Raw genomic sequence first — 26,489 nt, forward strand, 5'->3', positions numbered from 1 at the left:
CTGTTTTTGTTGTGTATTCTGTTCTTGGAAAACCTCACTGTTTCTGAAGCAAAGCATCACACAGAAAGCCGAAGTCTATTTACTCCACGAGGATGATAGGTGAGGGGATGGTGGGTGCGGGGAGCACACGCAGGACTTGAAGGGAGAAGGCTGCGGTGGCCCAGACTTTCCCAACCTAACCCAGTGGTGGCACCGCCTGACACCTGCCCCGCTCGCGACTCCAGCCAGCCCGCAGAGCATGTAGGCTGTGGCCACGATGGAAGGAGTGGGGGAGAAATTGCGGGGAGATATTACACTATGAGGTGTCTCTGAACCTTTGTGAAAGGTGCCATTTCTGAGTCAGGCTGGAGATGGGGGCTCTGCCCACTGGGCACCCCCAGGTTTCACAGCTCACTCGGGAGGATGACATGCTGAGAGTCAGCCTGTTGTCTGCTTTCTCCAGTGACCTGGGACTCCCCAGGGACGATGTGATTCAAGCAGGAAGGGCCCTTCTATCAGGGACACAGAAAATGCCTCCCAAGAGGTATGTCCAGACAACATAGAGGAAATCTGTTGCTTCTGACTCCCCACCCCACTTTTGAGTGGCTGCCCCTTAATTTCTAGAGAGGAACTACCCCTTCCCTGCTCTCGGTCCTTCTCTCTTGTGAGCTGACGCTGACCCTAAGTGATGCCATGGGCGGGCGAGCACCTGTCCAATCAGAGTCCCCTCCCCCCAACAGTGACAGATGAAGGACCTAGCACAGGACCAAGCTGGAGTGATGACAACCCTCCCTGGGACTTTTGCAAAAGCATTTGCAAGGAGGAGCATCCTTTCCTTCCTGTGAAGCGGGGGGTGGCCATGCTGGCCCAAGAGAGGCCGCCGCAGGGCCAAGCCTGCCTGAGGACGAGCCCATACAGAGGACAGGGGGGCTGAGAGGTGGAGGGAGCTACACCAACACTCTCTAAGTACCCGGATCCAGGTACACAGGGGCTTTCTCAGTTCTGGGAGCCAAACCATCCCTTCTTTCACAGAAGCTGTTTGAATTGGCTGTCTGGTGTCGGCAGGAATGGCTGCTGTGGTCGTTTTAGGATGATCTGATTTGATGATGTTGTACTACACGGGATGAGAGAGGATGCTGCTGCCCCACAGGCAGGGAACAGGGACCTGATTCCATCTGGAGACAGAAACCCCTGCAAAGACCCAGTTCTCCCAGGAGGCAGCCCGGCACCTTGTTCCTCGCACCACAGAACCAGGTCCTGTGTGCTCGGGGAGTGGCTCGTTTGGTTCTGGGGAAGCCTGCTAGAAGGGCTCCAACCTCTTCCCCTCCTTGGCCAGCTACCCAGGAAGCGGGCGGAGGGGGGCTGACCTCTTATAGGCAGAGTGGTCGTTCTTGACGCTGCACTTCATATTCTTCAGCTCGTCCAGGACGGCGAACATGTTGATGAACTTGCCCAGGGTCAGGAGGTAGGCTTCGGAGACAAAGTCCTTCCTCCGTTCGGCATGACACAGCCGCTTCACCTCGCTACAGAACCGCTCGATGGCCTTGCGCTGCAGGAGCAAGGGGGGCGCATGCGTAAGGATGGGGCAGCGGGGGTGGGGCAGCTCGCTGCGCTCTGCGGCGAGGAGCAGGGTGGAGGCTCCCTTGGGGCCCTAGTCAGAGCCTAGACATTTAGGGAAAGGCAAATCCGCCAGGAGGTCTTCCTCAGAGGAAAAATCCAAAGTTGGTTTTTCAAGGGAAGCCTGGAACCACCCCCCACAATCCCCAAGGGAGTTGAACCAATGTATTCATTAGTCACATCTTTGCAGAGAAACATCCTGCGTTACTTGGTTTTGTATTCTAGCACCTAGGACAGGTACCGATATGGCGGTAGAGACCAAGAGTAAGACAGACATTCAGAGAAAGAGGTTCATTCATCCAATAAATAGTATTTACTGAGATCCGCTATGTACCAGGTACCATTCTAGGCTCTGGAGTAAAGAAGGGAACAAAACTAGAAAAAAAAAAAGCCTCTGTCCTAACCGGCTTATATTTTAATGAGGAAACACAGAAAACAAGCTACTTCTGCACACTACGACGTGATGTATCTATGGAGAAAAATAAAGCGGAGAGGGGGGGTAGGGAGGGCGGTTGCCTAGAGCTGGGGCAGGGAGGGGTGTAATGGGTGATAGCAACAGGGTGTGGGGTTTCTTTTTGGGGTGATGGAGACGGTATAAATTGACACATAGCTGGTCATGGACACACAGCTTTGTGAATGTACTAAATGCCGCTGAAAGGTCTACTTTACATGGGTGGATGACATGGTCTGTGAATTACAGCTCAGGAATTCTGTTACCAAAGAAAGCTACAGAGGAGCACTTGCAAAGAACTAGGCTAAAGCAGTAATCCAGAGAGGAGGAGGAGAGAAGGAGAGGGAAATTACTCCTTTTAGGTGAGCTCCACCCCTCAGGGTGGGTCACCCCACCGGCCAGGAATTCCTCTCCTGCCAAGACCAGACCAGGCCATGCTTCCTCCTCCCAGAGTCCAAGTCCAAGAACACTCTCTGTGATGGTGGAAATGTCCTGAGTCTACAAAGCCGACTGTGAGAACCGCTGTGCGGCTACAGAGCACTCCATAGCTAGGGCAACGAAGGAACTGAATTTTAAATTTTATTGGACTTCAACGATGGTAAACGGCCACAGGGGGGCAATGGCTCCTGCCTGCGCAGTGCAGTTCTAGACGATCCCAAATCGCCCCTTCTCTTGCCAGGAGGCCCTCAGCTTAGCACTTAACTGGCTTCTGGAGAGTTTTTCTCTCTTGGATCTTTCTCCCTAAAGAGATTTTAGGCTCCTTGAAGGCAGATCTACGAGGCTAACAACGGCAGCTTCGATGTGTTAAGCCTACCCTGTAGCCAGGGCTCTCTCCCTAGCTCTTTACAGACGAACTTCTTTCATCCTTGCCACAAACAGTGCTGAGGTATGATTTCCAAGGTGAGAAAACGGAAGGTGTCAGAGGCGCTAAGTGACACACAGGCACACAGGCACAATGTGGCAGAACTTGGGCCTCTGCCTCCGAAGCCAGCGCTCCTGCCTGGGCTGCAAGCCCCTCCCCTCCCCAAACACCCCCCCCCCCCCACCCCCAGGAGGCCAGTGCAGAGCTGGGCAGACATTCGACCAGCGCCCGGGAGACTGTTTATGAAGCTCAGCTCTCCGTGGAGCCCGGCAGGGCACGGTGTGTAACATGACTCTGGCTCTGGGGTGCAGGCTGGTCTTAAAGTGCTCACCCTGCATTCCCGAGCAGCTTCCAACGCACACACGTACTGACCAACCAGCGTGCGTTATCTTTCCTTTGTTACTTCCGTGTGACCAGCTTGTCCTTGCTTTTTTTAACGAGCTTGCCCTCTTGAAAGCCCTTGGCTGTCTTTCCTCTTTCCCTCCTTTAAATAATCACTCTTCCTGGCTGCCCAGCTGGTCTCCCTGCTGCCGCTCCTGCCCCTCTCGCCCCTCACATCTGTCCTGCCCCTGCCTCCCATCCCTTTCGCACACAGCAGCCAGATGCTGTGAAACCTCAAACCAGATCGCGGCACTCAGCGGCTTCTGTGGCACTTGAATAGAATCTATGTATTCTTTTCACGCCCTACTTCTCTGTGATCGGGTCCCTGGCCACCTCTGCGGCCCCACCTTTTACCACTCCCCCTTCTCACCCTGCCGCCTCCCTGGCTTCCTTCTGTCTCTGAAACCCATGAGGCCCCGTCGGGCCTCCGGGCCTTCCCTGGCTTTACAGTTCCTCCCACCTGAAACCCTCTTCCTGGGACCACCGCTCGGCAGCCTTTCCCATCACGCTGACCCCAGTTCAAATGCCACCTCCCGAGAGGTTGTCCCTAGAACCGCACTAGGTCATAGACACCCTCTGGTCCAGAGATTTTTAAAATGTTATTCAATTCACAGCACATATTAAGCCCTGAAAAGGATTGTGTACTGTTTATCGTCAGTCTCTCCTCCTGCCCAGAGCACACCTGTGTGCTCACGAGGATGGAAATTACGTGGAGGGGGAGGGGCTTGTCCATCTCGTTCATGCCCCCCACCCAGAGCACTCAACAAGTATTTGCCGAATGAATAAGCCACATGGCACAAAAACCCAGACCCATGTGTCTACAAGAGTGGGGGACTTCCCAAGTGTCCTGGTTCCAGATGCCCCCAACTCCTCACCTGAAAGTACATGAACTTCATGAGCTTGGTGACCTCCGGCTCCAGCACCTCCACTGTCTTCTCATAGATCTCCACGCGGTTGGGCTGCTCGTTGCACTTCACCTGCGGGGAGGGGGTTTCAGGCATCCTGACCGGCACACGCAGGCCTGCTTCACGCCTGTTGTCTTGTGAAAGGGCCCCTTTTCACTCCCAGCTGGGTAATAAATGGCAAGGTCGCCCTAGTGAAGGGGGGCTGGGTAGCCCTGTCTGGTGGGTCTGACTGGGGGAAGACACCCCCTAGTCACTGGCTGCAGGAAAGAACCCAGCTGAGCCCAAGACCAGAACCCTCCACCCCTTCGGTCGGCTCTGCACCGTGCCCAGGAGCCATACACTCGTCTATGTTTATCTGTAAGTTTATCTGGAAGGTCCCCCTCCTGTAGCCATTTCCCCACTCTGACCCCAGAGGGGCCCCGCCAGGTTCTCAGCAAAGAAAACTGTTCTGTCCACTGCTCTGGATGCCCCTGGCCACCCTCGGGCCCACCGAGAAATCCATGGTCTCTGCCCAGGGGTTTCAGCACATCAGAGTCACGTGGCAGGTGTTTTCACAGCAGGCACACCAGAGACAGCTAGCAGGGTGACCGAAACTGTCATCCTGTGACAGTGAGAAACTATCACCCGTGACGAAGAGTGCTCGGAGGGTAAGTACAAGGTCATTCTTCACACTGCTGTTTAGAAGTTCTTAAAATAGGAGCAATAAGCTCAATATCCACGCGTCGATGACTGAATGGATAAAATATGAGGCGTTCATTCAGTATCATTCTGTAACTGTCATAAGGAATGAGACAGCCCCACGTCGACCAACACACAGAGATCGCTGCCATAAATTGACAAGTGAAAACTGCGACAGGACAGGAGGTGTAATTCAATCCCATTTTTGTTACACAAAACACAAAACAAAACTGTGTGTTTGTGTCCATATCTACTACAGACACAGAGAGTCTGAAATGGGGCAAAGCAAACTGTGGATGAGCAGCTGGCCCTGGGGGCTAGGGGGGACAGAGGAGGGGAGGAAGCCCCCCTTTACATATCTGCGCCTCGCTGATTTTGTGAAAATGTGACTGGTGAATTGTATGACGGTTACCGGTATAACGATGGTAACACGTGATCTGCATGTGCCAACATACATACAGACAGGATGTTAATAAATGTCAACAATAAAGAATAAAGGGTAAAGAAAAAAATCAAATGGCAGAACAAGATAAGAAGCAACATGTTTTTGTAAATTTTACAGACTAATCATCACAGAAATAGTCATGACAGTCAACAGAAAAGGCACAGACGGACAGCAGCAGGGCACCCACAGTGACCATGCTCTGTGGGGCGGTGGGGCGGAGTGGCACCGGGGCAGGGCGGGGATGTCTTGCTTCTTGCTTTACTCCTTTCTACAATGGTTTGGGATTCTGCAATTCTTTGGAAAACAGTAAATACAGCTAGCATTCACTGCTTTCCAAATAAAACAGATGGAACAAAAAATGTTTTAGGTCGGCATCAGTTTTATGGGAAACTCTCCAAATGTCTTCTGAGAGCTGCCCCCAAACCCCTACTTTGCTCCCCGCCACCTGGAGTTTAGAATGGAAGGGACGTGAAGGGTGGTGGCGCCCCCTGCAGGCCGGAGAGCCACCAGGTCAGGAGAGTCTCACCTGGGGGATGGCCCGGGAACAGCTGCGCCAGGTGTACAGCATGACGGCATACTCGTGCCCTTCCTCCAGCATTTCATTCTGAAACGCAAAACACGCTCATCAGGGAGAGACTGCGCTGGGGCCACAAGCTTCTCAAGGGCCCCTGAGTCCTTACTGCTCTGGTGGCCCGTGGGCCGGCAGCATCACCGTCACCTGGGGGGCTTACTAGACACGCACAGCCTCAGGCCACTACCTGGGCTTAGGGACGCAGAATATGCATTTCAGTAACAGTCCCAGGTGACTCGCCCTCCCAGGTGCACAGTGAGTTTTTGAGCAACGCTAGTCTCAACTATCCTCATCAGACACCAAGGGCTCTGCGAGGAGGCCGTGTTTTTCATAGATGGATGGCCGGCCACCTTATAAACAAGGAAGCAGATCTATTTGTCCCAAGAGCAAAAGTTGTTCCAGATATACTGTTAGCAAGAAAATAAACAAGTAGCAAAACAGTATGTACAGCAGTTAGGCTACAAAAGCCAAACAATGAGTGTTCATTATAAAAATACATTATTGGGTATTGAAAGACATTTTGGTGGAGTATGCACCAGGCTACGACTAGCAAGCTCTCCGTGCAGCTGGACAAACAGGAGCGTTCACTGTCCCTATCATAAAGTACCATAATGCTTACACTTTCTGTGGGAGCTTATGTTGCTCTTTCCTAAGTAAGAAAATGATTAAAATCAATTTTTCAAATAATACAGAGCAGATAGCAAAACCCACAACACCATCAAAAGTAAATCGGAAAAAAATGCAATGATGCTAATCCATTTTTCACCTGGTAAATGATGCTGTGGAAAGAGCCCTGAGTCTTGGCTGGTGTGGCTCAGTGCATTCAGCACTGGCCTGTGAACCAAAGGGTCACCGGTTCGAGTCCCAGTCAAGGCACATGCCTGGGTTGCAGGCCAGGTCCCCCAGTAGGCGGTGCATGAGAGGCAACCACACATTGATGTTTCTTTCCTTCCCTTTCTCCCACCCTTCCCCGTGTCTAAAAATAAATAAATAAATAAATAAAAATATTTTAAAAAATAAAAAAAGAGTCCAAATATCTGGGCTCAAATCTCTGCTTTATCACTCTTTGGCCTGTCCTTCAGGAAACCTCTGAACCTAAGATTCTCCACTTAGTGACAATGATGATAACCACCTCAGAGAATTTTAGGAGAATTAAATGGAATACAAACACACACAGGCTGCATCATCTGTAAAAGGGATGAAGAGTATTACTAGGAAAAAAATAGTCGGGCAGTTTCTCAAAACAAAAACACCGTTTCCAGATGACCCCTCCATGATGGGCTGAGGTGTGTCCCTCTGAAATTCCTATGCTGAAGTCCTAACCTCCGGGACCTCAGAATGGGACTCTATCTGGCGGCAGGGCCTTTGAAAAGAGGGGTGATTAAGGTAAAATGGCCCTTGGGGAGGGCCCCGGTCCAGTCTGACTGGTGTCTGTCCTTTGAAGAAGAGGGAATTTGGACACACAGAGACACCCTACGTGCGTGCCCACGGAGGAAAGGCCACGTGAGGGCACGGTGAGAAGGTGGCCATCTGCAAGCCAAAGAGAGCGCTTCCAGAGAAACGGACTTGCTGACACCTTGGTGTTGGACTTCTAGCCCCCAGCACTGCGAGAAAACACATCGCTGTCCCTGAACCCACAGGCTGGTCTATCAAACAAATACGCCCTCTACGCATGGACCCTTATCTGATTTTCCATAAACACCGCAGTGAATCTCCTTGTATGTATCTTACATTCCAAACCCAGGCAGTCTTTGAAGTTTTATGCCTTTCTGCCTTTGCTCATGCTGGTTCCACCAGCTGGGACCACAGAGTTCAGCGGAGAGAGGTCAGGACTGGGGAGCAAAGTCCTGGATTCCAGCTGCAACCCCATGGCTTCCTAGTTGTGGGATCATGAGCAACTTGCTGATTAACTCTCTCTAGGTCTCAGTTTTCTTATCCCTAAAGTGGGGATATGATGTCTTTGCAAGTTTCAGGGCTGTTATAAGGCTCCAGTGACAGTGTGGGTGAGCATACCTTACACATTTTAAAGGACCACACACATATATATATGGTTATAATGTAATGTGTGTATATTTACATATGTTATATATACACACACACAATACAAGCCGCTTCCTTCATCAAGCTTTCTCCGACACTCTCAAGGCCCCTTGAGAAACAAAGCACTCTGTGCTTTTACTGTGTCATTCACCTTTAATTTTGTGCATTTTTGTTTGCAAAGAATAGCCTAGCGCCCAGGTTTTATAGTCACCCAGACCTGGGTTTAGCTGTCACTTGTCAGCAGCCGACTCCAGACTCCATGTAACTTAACTTTTCTGGATTTCGGTTTTTGCCATCCCTAAAATGGGTGTTGTCATAAGAACCTACCTCACAGGGTTCAGGTGAGGACGAAAAAATGCATTTAAAGTATCTGCACAGGAAGTGTTTGATAAACGGTAAGCTTGTCGATTTTCCGCCTGCCTCACTGAGAATCAAGGCAGGCCCCTATCTCTCCTAGCATCCCCCCCCATCCCAGCATTCAGCACAGTCTCTGCAGGGCCCAGTGCATGCATTTATTCAGTGATCAGGCAGGGGCTGATAAGACCAGGTTAGAAAGGAGCTGAGACAGTGAGAAAGGTTCACAGAGCCGCAGGCGCAGGCTCTGAATGAGGAGCCTGGAATTTCTCCAGGTTCGGTGCCGCGTGAGAACACAACCCATGAAAGCCCATGAGGGAAGGGGTGACCCCTCACAGACGGGTCAGACGTCTGCCCCGGGAGACAGCTGGCCCCGCCTGTGAACGATTTAGGTCACCAGCTTCCTCCAGTCGACAACCAATGTGATTCCAAAGCCACCTTTTGTTTTGCTCGAGACAAAATCCCACACAGCCAGTAATCTATAAAGTATGAAACGAGGCAGCATCTAGCCATGTGTTAACCTGAAAGGGAAGTGAACGGTGGGGGTAAAGTTGAGCCCTAAAGGGGAGTAGGTTTTGCAAAGCTGGAAGATATGGGGGGTGGCATGACCCCAGACACTGAGAGGGGATGGGGCAGATGGGAGGATGGGCCTCCGGAGCTGGGTCTCACTGAGGCCGGGGGTCCTCCGCATGGCTGAGCACATTTCCCTGGTGTGCCAAGCTGCCCGAAGCCCCGCCCACCCTGGCAGGTCACAGAGGCTTACCATGCTGGAGTGGACCGTGGCCTGCTCAATGTACCTTGCAATGCCCGTGACAAAGGCATTCCTGTCCTCGAAGTTGGTGTCGAAGTTAGCCTGTGGGAATTGGAGGACAGGAACATTTGGTTACTGGGAAACAGGCCCAAGGTGGCTGGATGCCCAGGGAGCAAACTGCTGCCGACACATGCCACCAGTTCTCTGCGTAAGCTGTGTCCTCATCAGCCTGTCATCCTCCCCCCAAAACCCACCCTGAACCACACGGCACGGGAGCTGCCTACAGACAGGGCTCACCGCTGCGTCCCCCCAGCTGGCCTGGTGGGGCCCCGGAGTGAGTGCTGACTCATGCTTCCCACACCTAAGAGCTGTTCAAAGTTAGATGTGCACAGCTTTCACCCAGCAGGTGCAAAAAACACGCACCTGAGGGTGCACGTACATGTGCTCAAGGGGCACAACTGCAGCATTTTTGTGATAGGAAAAGCTGGACATCATCCCAGTGTCCACTAACAGTGAAAGGCTAAATAGACAATAGTATATCCACACAATGAACTTATATGCACTACATGGTGGTTAAATGCAATGTGGTAGCACTGTAGTGTCGTCAGAGACAATATCTACAATAAACTTTAAGTTAAAAATGCCAAATCACGGAGCAATATATATGTAGTATGATGCCCTTGTTATATTAAAAAATATGTACATTTATACGGTAAAAAGGGATGTGTGGGGATCTATATACACACACATATATGGACATAGTTACAGGAATTTTTATTATACTTTTCTGTACTACTTGTAATAAACAAGATACTTATATAATTAAAATTTAATCTGGGTTAAAAAATGTGAATACACTAAGTTTATGAGTTGAACCTTCAGGCATGTGTTTTATAAATCTAACCACTGAATGAAATGTAAAATATATTATGCATTTCTGTTTAGTCCGAATTAAGCTTTCCGAGAACTTTCTAAAGGTCAAGTACAGCTCAGAACTTCAGAGGAACTTATTCTTTCAGAGCGTGGCATACTCATCCTGCAGACCCAGACCAGGAGCTATTTGCAAGGCAGAATCCAGCCGCAGGATGCCTCCCCCCCACCCCCGTCCCGGTGCCCTGGTGATCATGGCTTTGACCCATCCGATCATGGTTTAGCACAAGCTCACCCATCTTAGGCAAAAGCAAACAACTGTGACGGGCTTCCCTGGCCCATTAGCTGCGGCAGGGAGTTGAAGAGCTCTTCTCACATACATGAAGGAAAAGTAATTACCCAGGCAGGCTCTGGGGGGTTCTAAATTGCAATATTTAATTCATGAGATCGGAGCTGCCAGAGCCTTGGTTGGTGCTGCAGCGAAGAACAGCCGGGAAGGTATTTGGGGTCAGAGCAGAGCAACAAGCCTCCCCTGGGGAGGAGGAATAGCTCTGGTGTACATTTACTAGCTAATCTATTCCTTACACTCAGCTCCATTAGGGCACCGGGACTCCATCAGCTCACAACCTTTCACCTCCGAGACGCATTCATGCCCCGTCCCTCTGCCTTCAGAGCAAACCCTCATGGGGGGTCCCCAGAGTTCCTGAGCCCCCGGAGCCCTGGGAGAGTTGACCTGGTACATGATGGAGGAAGGCGGAGGCTCGATGCATGGCTGCTGGTCAGGGAGGGGCAGCTCTTCCAGCAGGTCCACGTTGGACAGGGCATCTTCCAGGGTCACGTGGGTCGTCATGGCTGCGGTTTCTGTATTCCTCACTGAGGGAAAGGAGGAGAAGCACCATAAAGAATTTCAGGGTCCTCCAAACACTTCTCTCAATCCCACCCTGCCCAGGCTCCTTTCGGAGAATATAGGGAGTTAACACGCATGGAGACCACGCTCGCTATTTCTTCATAAGGTGCCCTCCATCTGCAGCTGATGTTCGAGGGTCTCTTCATCGTTCACAAAGGACTTTGATGTCTATTACGTCGGCTGAGCCGCACCACAACGCTCTGTGTGATCAGCACGATAGGTGGTATCATATCCACATAGCTGATGAAGGAACAAGGCTCAGGGAGGTTATATGACACCCACACAGCCAGTGACCAAGGGCAAAGGACTCCCAATAACGCCTGACGCCAGGACACAAGCCACGGCCAGTCCCCACCTTTTGTTCTTTATGAGAATATTTACCAGTTCCACACTTAGATTATTGCACAACACAAATGCCCACGATTGCAACAGCCAAGACTATCCACCTGAAACCGGAGCCCAGGTTTTACAAGCTAATTCAACTGAGACTAACAGAATTCAGACTCCAGTGGTATTAACTTCATTTGCAAAAATGGAAGAACCACCATCTTCCTTGGCCTCGGTGCGTTTTGTGGGCCACACCAAACAAATCAGCCCTGCACGGACATCGTGGTGTCTGGGACGCTGGCAGAGTGTGGTGGCTTCGATGACAACTCGCGGACAGTGAAACCAAAGAGGATCTGAACAGCTTAGCTATCTAACTCATTTCTTTTTCAAGAAAAAGTGAAATGTTGGTACAAACAAATCATAACTTCAGTCATCAAGTTTTCCCAAACACGATCTCCTAGCGGTCACATTCGCTGATCACAGTGCAACAAAATCAGCAATGAATAATGTAAATAATAGCAAAAAAGAAAAAACAAAACAAAACATGCCTATGGAAATTTATAAAGACATACTTCAACGTTATGTATTGCTAAAGAGGATTTCAAATAGAAATTATAAAATATGTATAACTGGAAGCTAGGGCATGAATAAGTGTCCTCAATGTGTTTAGTAGAAAACAGGAAAGTGAAACTAAATGAACTGAATTTTCCAGCCCAAATCTAAAGAAAGAATACAAATCAACCCACAGAAACGAGAACATAGGGATCGATAACACAAAAGTAGATCTAAATGAAGCAAAAAAAAAAAAAAACAGAGCAAACCAAAGCAGACAAACAATAGACCAGACGAACAAAAAAACTAAAAACTGTTTCGTAAGAAGATTCATAATAAGTTAACCCTTCGGCACATGTGAATGAGGAAACGGAGAGAAGGCCCACTGTGCTTCAGGGCCGCCTCCCCCGCCCCGCCCCCACCGCGCCAACCACAGGCAAGTGGGAAACACGCTTAAGGGCAGCAGTACTGTGAGTGTCCGAGAACTGACTCCTCACTAGGAAACGGGGCGTCAGATCGCAGGGGAGAAGGGCACGGGGGTGGGGGGGCAGGACACCTGGGTTAGGGGCTGCGAGAGCTGGAGTGTTCCCCATGGCTTGCTGCCCTGAAGCTAGTGTCTCCCTCAGGCCTACGGTTGGGAGGGCAGACGGGGCTGAGCAGCTCACTATGAGTCACACTTCACTGCGTTCTCAGCACAACCCCTGTCATGCTCTCTGGTGACAGCCGAGGCCACATCCAATGAGGGCACAGGGCACTCAGAAGTGGCTTCCGCCTCCAGCACCTGGCCTCCCTGCCGCGGTTTCAGGTCCTTCCCACACACCTATGCTTCTTCCTCTTCTCTCTTCTCCCTCCTGAATTCTAAGTGCGGCGTTCAGCAACACCATCTGCCACTCCACAGAACAGACGGCCTTCTTTCTTCCATTAATATGAAGTTCCATTTTGCAGGAAGGGTTCATGATTGCATGGGGCATAATGATCTATGAGCTCCAAAGCCCTGATAATGCTCTTCATTAATTCAAATAACAATAATCAAACCAATCATTTTAAAGCCCTTATCCTGTGTCAGACACTCTGCCAAACACTGGACTTTTTTAATCTTGCATTAGCACTCTAAAGGTAGGTACTATGATTGTTCCCATTTGACAGAGGAGCAAACAGAAGGTCAGAATTTAAGTAACTGCACAAGGTCAAGCGCTGGCAAGTGGTGGAGCTGTGGGTGGAACCTAGGTGTGTCCTATAAAACAGGCTTAGCAGCAGCTATCTACCTAAAACTAGTGGGCTGTGTCAAAGGGACCCAGGCGCCAATGGGAAGCAGCTTCCACTGGCCCAATATGGGGTCACGTGAACACCGCTAAGCATAACTCAGTGGACTTGAGACAATATCAAATACGTGTAAATCCATGAAATCATAAGCACAAGACAAACTTGGGTTATATTACTTGATTAAAGTTGGAGGATTCCTGCGAACTTCTGTTGAAAAGTTGGTAAATAGAAGGAAAGAAGCAAACACTTAGCCTGTTTTTCCCAGATAGACTCTACCACTCGGAAACCGAACTGCCAAAGAGAGATGTTTCTTCCTATAAAGTTCTTTCTTTTTTCCCCCCAGAAATTGTGACAGAATTAAAATATTCCTGTTTTTCCAATCCCCCAATGAACAAATGGATGTAGGCGCTGACCACCAACTGTTACTAAATGAAAGAGTCAGGCATTATGTACCTCTTGGTGGAAAAACACAGCATTACTTTCCGAAGCGTGCTGGACCCAAAACAAAACACTTGAATCGAATCAAGCCTCTGATACCAACGGGCAGAAATCACAGAAGAACACATTAAAATGTGCCACAGCGATGTAATCAGTAAAATATAACCTCTGGGAGACTCCGGTGGACAAATGGCTCAGTGCCATCTGCAAATAAGTTGCAAGAGAAAAAAATGAGACGGAGCGGGAAGCTGTAGGTTTAAAGGCCTCCTCTGGATCCTATTCCAAACCAACCACCACAACCATAAAATGAGCACATTTGTAAGAAAACTGGAAAATTTCACACTGACTTAGATATTTGATGGAATTATTTCCTTTGAATTAAGGAAATCGTGTTATTTTTTAGATGTGATAATAATACTGAGGTTAGGTTTTAGAAGGGTCCTTATCTTCTAGAAACACCTACTAACACCTGGAGGAGGAAAGGGCACAGGCATTTGCCTCACAGGCTGCTTACTGGGTGGTGGGGGGGTGGGGGTAGGAGCGGGAACCAGACAGAACAAACCAGTTGCTCAGTAATAACCGTCAGTGCTGTGTGATGATCAGCCAGGGGTTTATTATATTTTTACCCACTTTCATAAATGCTGAGATGTAAACATTTCCACATTTATTTAGCCCCTCCGTTCTCGTTTACCTTACTTTCCTTTTCCTGCCCTGACTCCTATTCGCCAGGACCTCTCTCCCCTCTTCTTTCTCCCATAACCTGAGTATTTTCTGAGCTTTTGCCGACATCAAAACACTCATTTACCAGAATGATCCTTAAGGTTTCCCACTTTAACACAGTAATAACCCTTCCCTTCCCTTGAAGAGAATCCTAAAAGAACAGCCTAGAAGCCAGTGTGTTAGGAGTCTCTATTTTGTTAATGCAACAACCTTCCTTTTCTCCCTGTAAATACAGCATCTGTAATGGAGTTCTCTGTGTGTTTGCGGGCTGCTCGCTGCCTGAGGGAGAAGGGAATCAAACGTCTTTAACTCAAGTGCTGAAAGCCACTGCCAACTCCACATCAATCAGAAAGGAAAAAAGTGCTGGAGATCTGAACAGAGATATACATGGAAATGAGGGGTTTTCTGGCCCCGAGTGTCCTGCCTGTTATGCAATCTTGCAAATGGGAAGCATTCCTTAAGACTCTTCGGTCTATGAACACATGGCCATTTTGTCATTTTGGAAGAGAAATTAATAAAATATTTAAAAATAAACAGTGTTCTGGGAGCATCACTTGACAGACACAGTGGCCACCTCTCAGTGTGGGGTATTCATGGCACATTTAAATTCAGTGTCTTCATAACAAACCCAGACGCAGTGGCCTGGAGTCACGAGCCCAGCACTAACGAAGGGCTTGTAGGCTATTTGCTTCTGAGAAGGGGTGCAGGCCCTGCCACCACCCACGGCTGAGCTGACTGACAGCTCGTAAGCCAGAGGAGGTGGGCCCCCCAAATACACGAAGGCTGCGAGGAAAAGTGGGCCTTGGGAATGCAGGTTCTGACTACTCACACCCCAAACCCCACCACCCTGTAAGCAAAAGATGTGCACTGTCATTTTCTGTTTGATGGTCTGGAAGGAAAGTGAAAAAAGTAAGACATTTTTACTGAAGTGGAATTATTAGTCTAAGTATAATCGTTAAGCTTGAGCTATGGGCTCACCTCCATCACCTGCCACTTATACAGCCTTAAGTGTATTACTTAACCTCCCTGAGCGGCCTCAGTTTCCTTTTCTGTAAGAGGGTGCTAATTCACGGCAGTCCCTGCCCTCAGGGATTTACTCTGAGCGCTACCAACACTGTGGCAGGTGGAACGTTTGGCCCAGTAACAGGATCAGAGCAGGCACCGGGGAAATGCCAGCTTGTCTAGTGGCCTCTTTTTGATAGAGTGAATGGAAGAATTAAACAACGCAACAATTCTTCTACAAAAAGGGAAGGCTTTATTACTACCACGTGCATATCTCAGTTCTATAGATCTTTCACACTGACTTCCTCAATCACAACTACCCTGGGGGTTTAAGAGAGGGCAGGTGTTATTTTTGCCGTTTTTCTAAAAAGGAGGGCACGGTGTCACTGAGAAGTGCACACGCCCATTCAAGGTCATGTGGTCAGCTAGGGGCTGAGCTAGGGCAGAAAGGGGATCGCCGGACTTCTAGTTCCGAGCGCTTTCTTCTAGACCACACCTACTTTCGTACCTTTATGGAAGGTACCAGGTACTCTACAGTTTCCCGCGCTCCAATGTGGCTGTCTTTTCCTTCCTCAGGAAGAGCAAGACTCTCACAAACTAGAAAGATTAGGTAACTGCCACTTTTGGGTTTCATGAACATCAAAAGGCCAGGAAATATGTTCCCTATCTGTAAATCTCTCCAGCTAGAAAGCAACTAAAATAAATAGGTAAAAATAAAATTTAAAATATACATATATGTATATACACAATAAAATATAAGTAAATAAGTAAATATAAAAAATTTAAGAGGAAGGCTTAGAGCAGGGGTGTCAGACTCATTTTCACTGGGAGCCATAGCAGCCTTGCAGTTGCCTTCAAAGGGCCAAACGTAATTTTAGGACTGTGTAAATGTAACTGCTCCTTAACAGTTAAACAAGAGCTTGGTGCTGCCGCCGGGTAGAAACAAGGTGCTGGGCGGGATAAAACCAGGTCCAGGGCTGAACTCAGCCCAAGGGCCTTGTGTTTGTTTGCCACCTGTGGCTTAGGTGGTCTCTCTTAAAAAAAAAAAAAAATTAAAGGGGCCTTTGACCGGGCAAGAAAATATCCCAAGAAGAAATTCAGAGCATTGCTGGCTTTTCCATCATGGGGTCAGCTGGGTGTGTCTGGAGTTGTGTGAGGACTCAGGTTTGCTGTGACAGGCTGTGGCTCCACAGGTCATAGTGCTATCCTAGAGCTGGGACCCTTTCACATGTCAGAGCTTCTTCTTGGGCTTAGGGGCCAAGCCAGGACAGCCCCTTGTGGGCATCTCACAAGGCTTCCCAAGTGGACCGTGTAGCTTGCTCTGAGCACACTGGCAAGGAAGAGTTTTACAGGAACTCCCCTCTAACCCAGAGGTCAGTCCTTGTGGCTCCAAACGCCACAGGATCCACTTAGAGCCCCCTGTTGGGTATTACCTGTTCCAACTTGCAAAACACAGCCACAGGTTGGAAGCAGCGGGGATGCTCAGAGCGGCAGGCTTCACCATGGTGTGTGGAGAGGAGACTCAGCTGTGGAACGTGGGAGTGACCGCTCTCCACATTTCCATACCCTGCAGAGGTATCACCGATACCACGGTTCACAGCACAACTCAACATTCTCCATATGTTGCCAGAATGATGGCAGAGCTGGGAGACCCCTAAGAAAATGCGTAGCCCCTAAAGCAGCCTTTCTGACCGCCCCCTCCCGTACCTGAATCCACCTGCTCCCTCGGTCCTCAGTGAACCTAGTGCTTCTATAGTTCTTTATCATTCAAATTTCCTGTGTTTTCTCTCCTGACCCAAACAGTAAACCCCTTGAGGACGGGCACTGCGTCTGACTCACACCCAGCTCCTAGCACACCGCTAAGCACACCTTTCTAACTCAGTGGAACTCTCTGTTCAATGAGGGGCTGACCCATGAACCCAAGACATCAGAAGAGGCGTCGCTATGTCCCAGACACCAGGGTTTTCAAAGTGAGGGAGGAGGAGAAGGAATATAAACAGCAAGAAAGGTGTTCATGTTTTAGAAGGAACTCCATCAAAATGGTTCCAATGTTAACACTCAGGCACTTAAAGTAAAAGGGCTTCCATAATTTGTAAACAGTTACCTGTGAAACAAAATCTCTCTCTCCTCTGTCACTGCATGCCCTGATTTCACTCATCCCTCCGAGGCCCCTCCCCTCTCTGACACGCCTGCTCCTTAGCTGGACCCCCTGGGCTTATCAGCAGGGCTGGCGAGGATGTGGGATGGAACCCCCAGACGCACGTGGCTGGCAGGAACGTGCAATAATTCTACAGCCACACTGGGAAACAGCTGGGCAGTTCCTCAGATCTGAAAACAGAGTTCCCGCAGAACCCAGCAGTTCCACCCCAAACCTTGTGCACAAATGTTCACAGCAGCGTGATTGGTAAAAGCCCGAAAGTGGAAACAACTCAAAAGGTCCATCAACCTGATGAGCGGATAAATAAAAGATGGTGTAGACATACAATGGAATATTACTCGGCCATGAAGAGGAATGGAGATATGCTACAACATGGATAAACTTTGAAAATATGACGCTAGGTAAAAAGAAGCATAATAAGCTTTTTTAAAGGAAATGTCCTGAATAGGCTAATCTATAGAGACATAAAGTAGATGAGCAGTTGCCTGGGCTGGGGCTGGGGGTGGAGCCTGGGAGAGACAGGTGTTACTGCTGACAGGCACGAGGCTTCTTCCTGGGGTGATGAAAATGTCCTAGATTTGAGTTCACGATGGTGAGTGAACAGCTCTGTGAATATACTAAAAATCACTGATCTGTATGCTTTAAATGGGGAAATCATACAGTACGTGAACTCTATGTCAATAAAGTTGTTACCAGAAATGTTAGCATCTGTGGGACTACTTTTGGAAAATTTGGGGTACAGGAGCAGAAGTGATACAAAGAGAGACGGAGCTGGAGTGTGAGCTTGGGGAGCTTGACGCTGCCCGCGCCAGCAGAGACTATGCTGAACAAAAATAAAAAGGGGACAGTAGGTGGGGAAAAGAGAGCGGCAGACACACTCCCACTAGCCCCTCAGGTGGCTGCAGGGTGAGCTGGACCACCCAGGGGCACGGCCCAACCCTGCCCCTCCCCTACCTGTTTTGGTTAAACGGTCTCCGGTCAGGTCCTGGGGCTGCCCCACCCAAGAGAGAGGCTTCTCACACAATAAACACCTCTATTGTGGGGTGTTGGGCTTGATGAGAAGATGGGCCTCAGCCTCTCCTCCTCCTCCTCCTCCTCCCCAAGCTCTCTTTCTGAGGCTGAGAGATGGGCATGACTTGTGTACACGGTCACTTGCCCAGTTAGGGACAGCGCCGGGGCTAACTCTGTCACTTTCTGAGAAGACACAGGGACCCAACACAGTAACAGATATGACAGACTGTACTTGGACAACAATTAAAAATAAAAACAAAATAAAATAAATTAAAAACAGATATGACAGACTGTGGAAGAAAAAAAACGGGGAGTGTGAGAGAGAGACAGGGGTGGGGATGAATTCTAATGCTGCGATGAACCAAAAAGCCACTTAAGAAAGGAAACACGATCAGAGGACGTGACCTGGCTCTCCGGTGGTCAGCATCCCGTGTACGTAATTTGGACAGTTTGACAGGACTGAGGTTAAAAAGGAGCTCTCTCTGTATGGAGAGATCGGGGCAGGGGAGGGCGTGGTAGGGTGTCAGAAAGCGAAATCTGGATCCCTCACAGCAGGAAGTAAACAGACAACGCACAGGCCAGATAAATCAAGCAGCAGCAGCAGCAGCAGCAGCAGCAGCAGCAGCTTATCATTCAGAGATCTGGAGGCAACTACTGGAAAAAACGGTGTGTTGCAGCGGCGGTCTCTGGGGGCTGGTGGGCGCTGGATGGCTGATTCTCACGGTGTCTTTCGGCAGTATTTGGTTTTCTTTACAGCATGTGCATGTATTGCTTTGATCAAATGTTTAAAATTTACTTGAAACATTTACAGCAACCCAAGCCCTCCTTTCTAGCAGTCCAGACAGCTAGCCAGTTCCCAGCTGTCTCTGGGCAGTCTTTGCTATATCAGGGCCTCCCCTTGGGTCTTCTGGGACCAGAGGCCCTGTCCCCTGCAGCTTCTCTCCACACAGGGACCTGAGACTGGAGCAGAGAAGGCTGTCAGCCCAGGCTCGGGATTCTGGAGGAGGCCAACCTCCCTCTTTGACAACAGCAAAGTAAAAGATCCCGGCGTGGGTACCTGGCTTGCTGCTGCACGTGCTGAGTTATCAGCTGCCTCCTGAGTTGTCAGGGTGGAGGTGGCCTTTCTGCTGATCACCCAACCATGTAGATACCATCTTCCTGGGTGGGGAGGTCATGCCACTGAAAGCAGCTTACTGATTTGTTCCTGCTGGGGCTTGTGACAAACCACCCCCAGGAGGGGCACCGATGGGACTTTTATCTGCGGGGAGGAGCTGCCTCTCAGAGGCACCTGCTAAAACTCAGGAAGGGAAGCCACTGCATCTGCAAGAAATGGGACTTCAGGGTTGGCCACCAGACTGGAGCACGCAGGCCTCAGCTTCATCAGTGTGAAATTGCAGCTCACGTGTGGCTCAGTCTGCGGACCGACTTGGGTCCTAAGATCACATTTTCACTCACTCTAAAGGGCCATTTCCCTCACTGCAAAAGGTTGGGTTGGCCACAAAGTGCATTTGGTTTTTCCTGTAAGATGGCTCTAGTAGTGCTTAGTTGTCTTTAACTTCATTCAAAACAATTTTGTTAGATTGTGTTGTGACAACTGTCATGGCAGCGTGTATTTTTTAAAAAAGTATCAAAACTGGTGAATTTTTGTGTAGCCATTTTAATATTGAAGATGGAAGAAAATACACAACATTTTCAGCATATTATGCTTTCTTATTTCAAGAAAGGTAAAATTGCAACTGGAATGCAAGAACAGATTTATGCAGTGTATGGAGAAGGTGCTGTGGCTGACTGAACGTGTCAGAAATGGTTTGTGAAGTTTCGTGCTGGAGACTTCTCGCTGGACGATGTTCCATGGCCAGGTAGACCAGTTGAAGTTGATAGCGATCAAATCAAGACATTAATTGAGAACAATCAATACTCTACCACATGGGAGACAGCCGATACACTCAAAATATCCAAATCAATAAAATTATTGGTGAAAATTAAAATGTGTCTTATTTTAAGGGAAGAACTGCACAGACTTTTTGGCCAACCAAGGGCGGCCTGGCAGCAGTTCTCAGCTGTGATGTCAAAAGCTCTGTTATGAAGGCTACTATGGCAACTTGTACTAATAATGGCTCAGGTAGTGAGGTTTGCAAAGAAGGTGCTTGCCATTATGTGTGAGGCGGGCCTCAAAGTCCTCCCTTGCTTGTCTGTTCATCCCTTTCCTTCAGTGGGAGAACATGGGGTGGAGTTAGGGAGAGGACTAGGGTATGCTGTCAGCGTTGCCCATCATATGTATTTAAAAAAAAAAAAGCAAAACCAAAAACAACCAGTTAGGAATCATTGGACTCGAGCCTCTCTTTCCAACTTGAGAGCAAATGGCTCTGAGGATAGATGGGGCACTGTACCCCATCACACCTCCTGACACGGACTCCCCACCCACTGTGGCCAGGGTGTCTAGGGTGCCACGACCGGCCCGTGGGCCTTCTTGCTTTGTGCCTTTGCTCAAATACTCTGCGCTCCCTCCTGGGCTGTTCTCTCCCCTTCTCAGATCCTACCCATGACCCACTGTCCAGGCACAAATGGAGACAGGCCACCTCCATGAAGATGTGACCAGCCGAATCCACCACAACCTTCGTGTCTCTGGATTCCCGTAGCACTCACAGTCTAGAGTCTGCCATTTCTTACAGCACTATGAACTGTTTTATGTGTTACTAATTTACTGGATCACCCAAACTCATCTTTTTGTGGAGTTTGACCCACAGCAACTAACGCAACTGTGCACATGTGAGGCATCACTTGCTTACTTGGCATTACTAGCTTAGTTAACACTTCATGAACAATTTGCTGAATGTGTTAGCTAATGGTCAAAATTCACGTCTTCTAGTTTAAAAAAAAGTACAAAATTTAGAACATTGTGGTTCTCAAGGTTCCATACTTACAGTAAGTCTTATTACTATGAGACTTTTAGAGGTCTCTTCCTCTAGAAAGTTCTTCTGTCATGCAGTTTCTACCTCAAACCATGAAAAGCAGAAGGTCATTGTTCTCTCCCAAGTGAAAAGAGCGTACCTGGAGGCTGACAGGCTGACCCTCGGTTTGAACGCTGGTCTCACCAGTTACATAGACCTTGCCAACATTGGCCTTAAGGCATCTCATTTCAAAAGCGCAATCAAAATCGTTCTCAGGTATCCCTTCACTTAAGACTGGGTCACTGAGTGTCCTCTAGGAGGGTCGGCCCTGCAGATGCTCTCCGATTTCAGCTGGGCCTGCGGTGAAGTCAGACAATCCTCTCATTCAGCTCCGACTGATTTCTCATTCCACCCACAGAGGCAGCTGCTCCGAACTTCCGAAAGTCTCTTGAACTTTCCTAACCACTCCACCCCCTTTAGCTCCTGCAGAAGACCTCATCTCCTGCTTTCTCTAGAAGGCAGGGACCGCACAACACAGACACCCTAACCAGGCCTCTGGTCCACGAAGAGACTGAAGCCTGAGAACCACGGCTCTAAGATGACATAATGATGATGCAAACGCAAAATCAAAAGTCCTATTGATGAAGTCATCACTGGGCCTTTCTCGGCCGTCTCTCCGGAAGGCCATGTGTACCACTCAGCCAGAAAGATGCCCGTAAGGAATTCTGCCTGAACCCAAGCTCTGACTTCCCAAAACAATTTCTTTTAAGAATTTGCATCCAATTCGTTTTCTCCTGTTACCAGAGTCCAAGAAGTGTGGCCGGGATGGTCGTCCTTTGAGGAACATCACACACAGCTCTTGGCACGCTGGCCACGGCTAGGAAGCCAATATCCAAATTCTTTGCATCCTGGGAGGCGTCCCACACCCACTGCCTGAAATCTGAAGTGTCTTTGTACAGACAAGGCCATCTCGGGGCCTTCACAGGATCTGTGAGTCACAACATGCCTTTTAGTTTCCCTTTGGAGCCATGGCACAGAGAGGCCACACATCTGTCTTCTTAAACTGACACACAATATAGAATTGATAAACTGTTCCTCTACGGATGGAGGGCAGCCATCCAGAAGAACCACACATTCCGGAACCTCCTTCTCCTCCCTTCCCATGGCCTTTTCTTCTTAGACTGGGACTTGCAGACGTTATCTCATCCGTGGGCTCCTGTGGTGACAGGTAGGGAACAGGCCGGGCAGGCTGCCTTCCATCGCCCAGTTTTCACAGTCAGAGAAGTAATGGCCGATTGAAAGGAACCCAGCAAGTCAGGGATCCATCCTGTGTCCTAAGTCCCCTGGACTGCTCTGTCTGCCAGGGAAGCCGAACGTGACCTCAACATGCTTGTTGGGTTGCAAAACGCTGAAGGCACACAGAGGAAGAGGTGCCTCCTGACCTCTGTGTGGAAATGTGAGAACTGCCTCTGGGCTTCTGCTCAGCGGAGCCCCTCCCCCTTCTCTCTGCCTGCTCGCTACACCCGCCTTCAGTGTGCTGCTCAAGAGCACTTCCTACCTGAAGTTCCGACTGATGCCCTGTCTTATCGCTCTGTCGTCTGGCAGGTTAACCTGGGGCTGGGCTTCCTGGTCACAGAGACCAGCCCCCTGGGAAAAGCAAACTCCAGGAAGGCTCTGGAGATAGATGGGTTGGTGAGAGCTGTGGGTTACTTTTCGACAGCATGGATGGAACTGGAGGCTATCATGCTAAGTGAAATAAGCCCGTCGGTGGAAACAAATACCATATGATCTCACTGAATAAAAGGAATCTAATGAACAAAATAAACTAATGAGCAAAACAGAACCAGAGGCATGGAAACAGGGAACAGACTGACAGCTGCCAGAGGAAAAGGGGGGAAGAGGGGAAGGGGCGAATGGTGGAAAGACGGGGAAGGGATTAGTCAAAGGACGTGTGTGTGAAGGACCCATGAGCATGGACGACAGTGTGGGGATGGGCGGTGGGAGCCCAGGGTGGGTGGGATGGAGGAGGGCAAAGGGGGAAAAATTGGGACAAGTGTAATAGAATAAGAAAGACTTAAAAAAAAAAAGAGCTGTGGGTTAACTACACACATGAGCCACATTCTTCATGATTATGTAATTAACACATTTAACAATAACTATAGAAATATAATAGCACTATGTGCTAGACTCTCTACGGAGCACTCTCAGGCATCCCTCATTTAACAAGAGCATCCAGTGGAGTGCCAGCTCCTGTCCCGCCACAGCTGGCCTGGCCCCTCACCAGTACGAAGGCAGCAGCACGCTCCACCCCCTTGTCCCGCCTCCACCACGAATGCAGGGCCCATCCTCTGGCCTCCAGACACGGTGGCTTCGCTCCTTAGAATAACAAGACCAAAGGCCTTTTTACAAGGCTCCAATGCGGTGACTGATGTCTGGTTTCGTCAACTACAAGTGAATAATTAATACTTGCCAGCAAAGAAACAGACTCATTATTATGGTGGCCACAGGGGGGCTACAAAAGGCCATTTTGTGAAGCTCTTGGTGGAACCCTGGGGCCAACAGTGCCCCAAAGAAAACCCTTTGAGAGTGCTGCCGCCGACCCTCAAACCTGGAGACTGGAGCTCTGCACGGTTTCCCAGGGGCCCCCTTCCCCACGTTAATTAGCTTGTTGCCTATTCATCACCTCATTCAGCTCACTGGTCAAGGACAGCCGTGGAGGCCTGCTGAACACCCCGAGAAGGCACCATTTATCAGAAGGGACATGTCATGTTCTCCCGGGGCCCTTTCCTCATTTTTAAATTCCTGTCGACTTCCTTCCCCAGGTCAGCCTGATCTGATTTGAGGAATACTCTTCAACCCTACTGGATTTTATACCCCACGCTTGGCCTAATGCCTTTTCATTTCCATATCCACCTGGGACTGAACAAGGCGGGCTTGGGTGCCTACAGAACCAGTCAGAACTGGCCAGGAAATATAATAAAGAGGCTTAGTGAGCAGAGAGCTATTGCCCCCAGCTGGAGGCTCAGCATGCACAACTAGCCAGAGACACAGGCTGTGTAAGTAACAACACACCCTTCTGTGGCCTCGTAGCTGTCCTGGCAGATGGCAACCAGTGCCCCTGAGTAACTCTCCAGAGGAAAGTGTCTCCTCCCCCACGTGGACACTGGGTGCTCAACAAAGGCGTTCTAGTGACAGTGACCCCTGACCAGTTACACATACACATTCCTACAATATTTTTGCCCTCAGGGCCAAAGCTGTCCTAGCATCAAACAGAGCAGACAGCTGCTAGGTATCGTCATTTCAGGAAGCCGTTCCCCAAAATTGCTACCCAGCTCCGCACTCGGACTTCCAGCCCACGGCCTGAAGTTCCACCATTAGAGACACCAAGTATTTGACCTAAAGCTTTGCTTCCCATTAAAAGGCCCCCTCATCCTCTGTTTGCTTTCTGGCCAAATGACATCAAAGCACCTGCTCTGTGTGGAATGGGAAATTCTTTTGTATTGAGCTCTTGAGGATAAACATGGTCACTGGCTCCTTTCTTGAAAACAAGGAGAATGGGAAGCACAGGGCACTGTGTGGAAAGGGGGCACAAGGGCTCACGCGGGGTCACAGAGGAGGCTGATGCTGGAGAAAACAACCGGGAGGCCCTAATAATCCTGCCCAGGGATGTGGACCTAGACCTTGGCTCTCCAACACCGTTCATCTTCAGGGTTGCCAGAATCTTCCTACAGAGCCTGCGCCCAAGAAAAAGGTAAGAACCCGCTGAGCTAAAGGGGACACCGGCAGGAGGTGGAAAGGGGGAGCGTGGGAACCAGCACTCTTCTGATTTGACCCTCCTGCCCACAGGACTGGCCCCATCTCCCTGCTCATTCCACACGGGCACAAGCTCCCAGGAGCCAGCCGGAAAATATCCTTGCTCCCTTATCCTTGCTCCCTTCCCGGCCTGGCTGAAAGGGGAGCTGATGGCTACTAGCTCTTGGTGTTTCTGCTGTGCAGGGAAACTCTAAGTCAAAGTCAGAATCGCTGGGCTGAGGAGGGCACCCGGGCAGCCTGTGTCCTTCCCCGCCGGGATCCGTGTTCAGAGAGGAATACTCTTATCTGATCATGCTTCCCGCCCCCACCCCCCCAAAGAGCGCACCCTCTTCTCTGGCTTTTCACATAGGCGGTGTGTACCCATCCAGGGGGAGGGCTGTTCTGAAAAGTTGAAGCCACAGCAGACAGGTAGGCAGGTTCCTGATTGCTCAGAGCTCAACAAAACCCAACCTTTTCCCCCAGGAGCCAGCCCACTCACCCTCTTCCCCCACCTCCTCCCCGCCCCCAGCTAGCCGGGAGGTAGAGCGCAGCCAGCGTAGGCCTGGAGGCTTCAAAGCGCGTCAAACGATACTCCTCTCTCTTTAAAACCCCCACCCGCAAACAGCGCCGCTTCGCCCCCTCGCCCCACCCAGCTCAGGTTCACCGCAGGGCTCTGGGCGCCCGAGGCAGCTGCCAGGCGGGCCCAGGCGGCTCTCGCTGGCCCTGGGGGAGGAGATGGTGGACGCGGCAGCAGAGGCGGAGGCTGGCGCTCTGCACGCACTACCTGGGCGCGGGTATGTCGCCGTCACCAGGCTCGCGGCCGCTGCAGGTGTCTCAGGGGTTCGGGATTAGAGCTGCTTCCCCTCCGGCCCGCAGCTCCGGCCCCGGCAGTGCACCTGCTGCAGCTACCGCCGCACCCAGGCCCCTCCGCGTGTCCGCGCCTCCCCGCAGGGGGTCCGCGTTGCGGAGCCCCGGGCAGGCCGCACGGGCAAGGAGATCGCGCGGGGGCTGGGGCCCAGCCTCCAAGGCCTCCGTGGGCCCTCAGGCCGAGCTAGCCGGGGCGCTGCGCCGAGCGCCCCCCGCAGGCTGGGAGAAGGGGCACCGGCTCCTCGCGCATCCTTACAGTCACATCGCCGTGTCCAGCAGCATCCCGGTCCCCTCGACGGCCCGAAGGCCTGAGAAAGCCGCTTACCTGGGTCTGCCGCAGGTCCAGGGGAGCGGCCCGAAGATACCGCCGAGCCCCGCGCCGGGGCGCAGGATGCTCTGCCTTGCACCGCGCAGCCTGCCGCGGGCTCGGCCCCGCCCTCGGCCCCGCCCTCCTTTCGCCGTGTCTCCTCCTCTGTCTCGGTGCCCGGCCCCTTAGCCGGCGCGGCTGTCACACAAAGAGGAGGAAATGGCTGCGGCGAGGGGCTCCGGGTGTGCCCCGCTACGCGGCCCGTGCATCCCAGACCTGCAACTCTCTCTTCCGCCCCAGGACAGCCAGCCGCCCTGCTCTGGGGGCGGAGAAGACGGGGAGGACTTGTC

The 26,489-nt window shown here is 50.5% G+C and overlaps 1 protein-coding gene across 4 annotated transcripts in view; it reads right to left on the reverse strand.

Annotated features, from left to right (window-relative positions):
- Positions 1-26,300, reverse strand: part of CYFIP2 (cytoplasmic FMR1 interacting protein 2) — a 104,208-nt gene extending 77,908 nt beyond the window's left edge. The window contains exons 1-6 of one of the 4 annotated variants that reach the window (XM_045820214.1): positions 26,158-26,300; positions 10,638-10,777; positions 9,047-9,136; positions 5,845-5,922; positions 4,166-4,267; positions 1,347-1,528 (exon numbers count right to left, since the gene is read on the reverse strand). In XM_045820214.1, coding sequence (XP_045676170.1) covers positions 1,347-1,528; positions 4,166-4,267; positions 5,845-5,922; positions 9,047-9,136; positions 10,638-10,754 — 569 coding nt within the window. In that variant the 5' untranslated portion in view covers positions 10,755-10,777; positions 26,158-26,300. Of the gene's footprint in view, positions 1-1,346; positions 1,529-4,165; positions 4,268-5,844; positions 5,923-9,046; positions 9,137-10,637; positions 10,778-25,746; positions 25,894-26,157 lie in introns of those variants that run through there. The other 3 variants (XM_045820207.1, XM_045820223.1, XM_045820198.1) reach the window with 3 other exon arrangements.
- Between the last annotated feature and the right edge of the window lie 189 nt (positions 26,301-26,489).

This window comes from Phyllostomus hastatus, unplaced genomic scaffold (assembly GCF_019186645.2).
Source record: "Phyllostomus hastatus isolate PE091 unplaced genomic scaffold, TTU_PhHast_1.1 phas_contig_150, whole genome shotgun sequence".
NCBI lineage: Eukaryota > Metazoa > Chordata > Mammalia > Chiroptera > Phyllostomidae > Phyllostomus > Phyllostomus hastatus.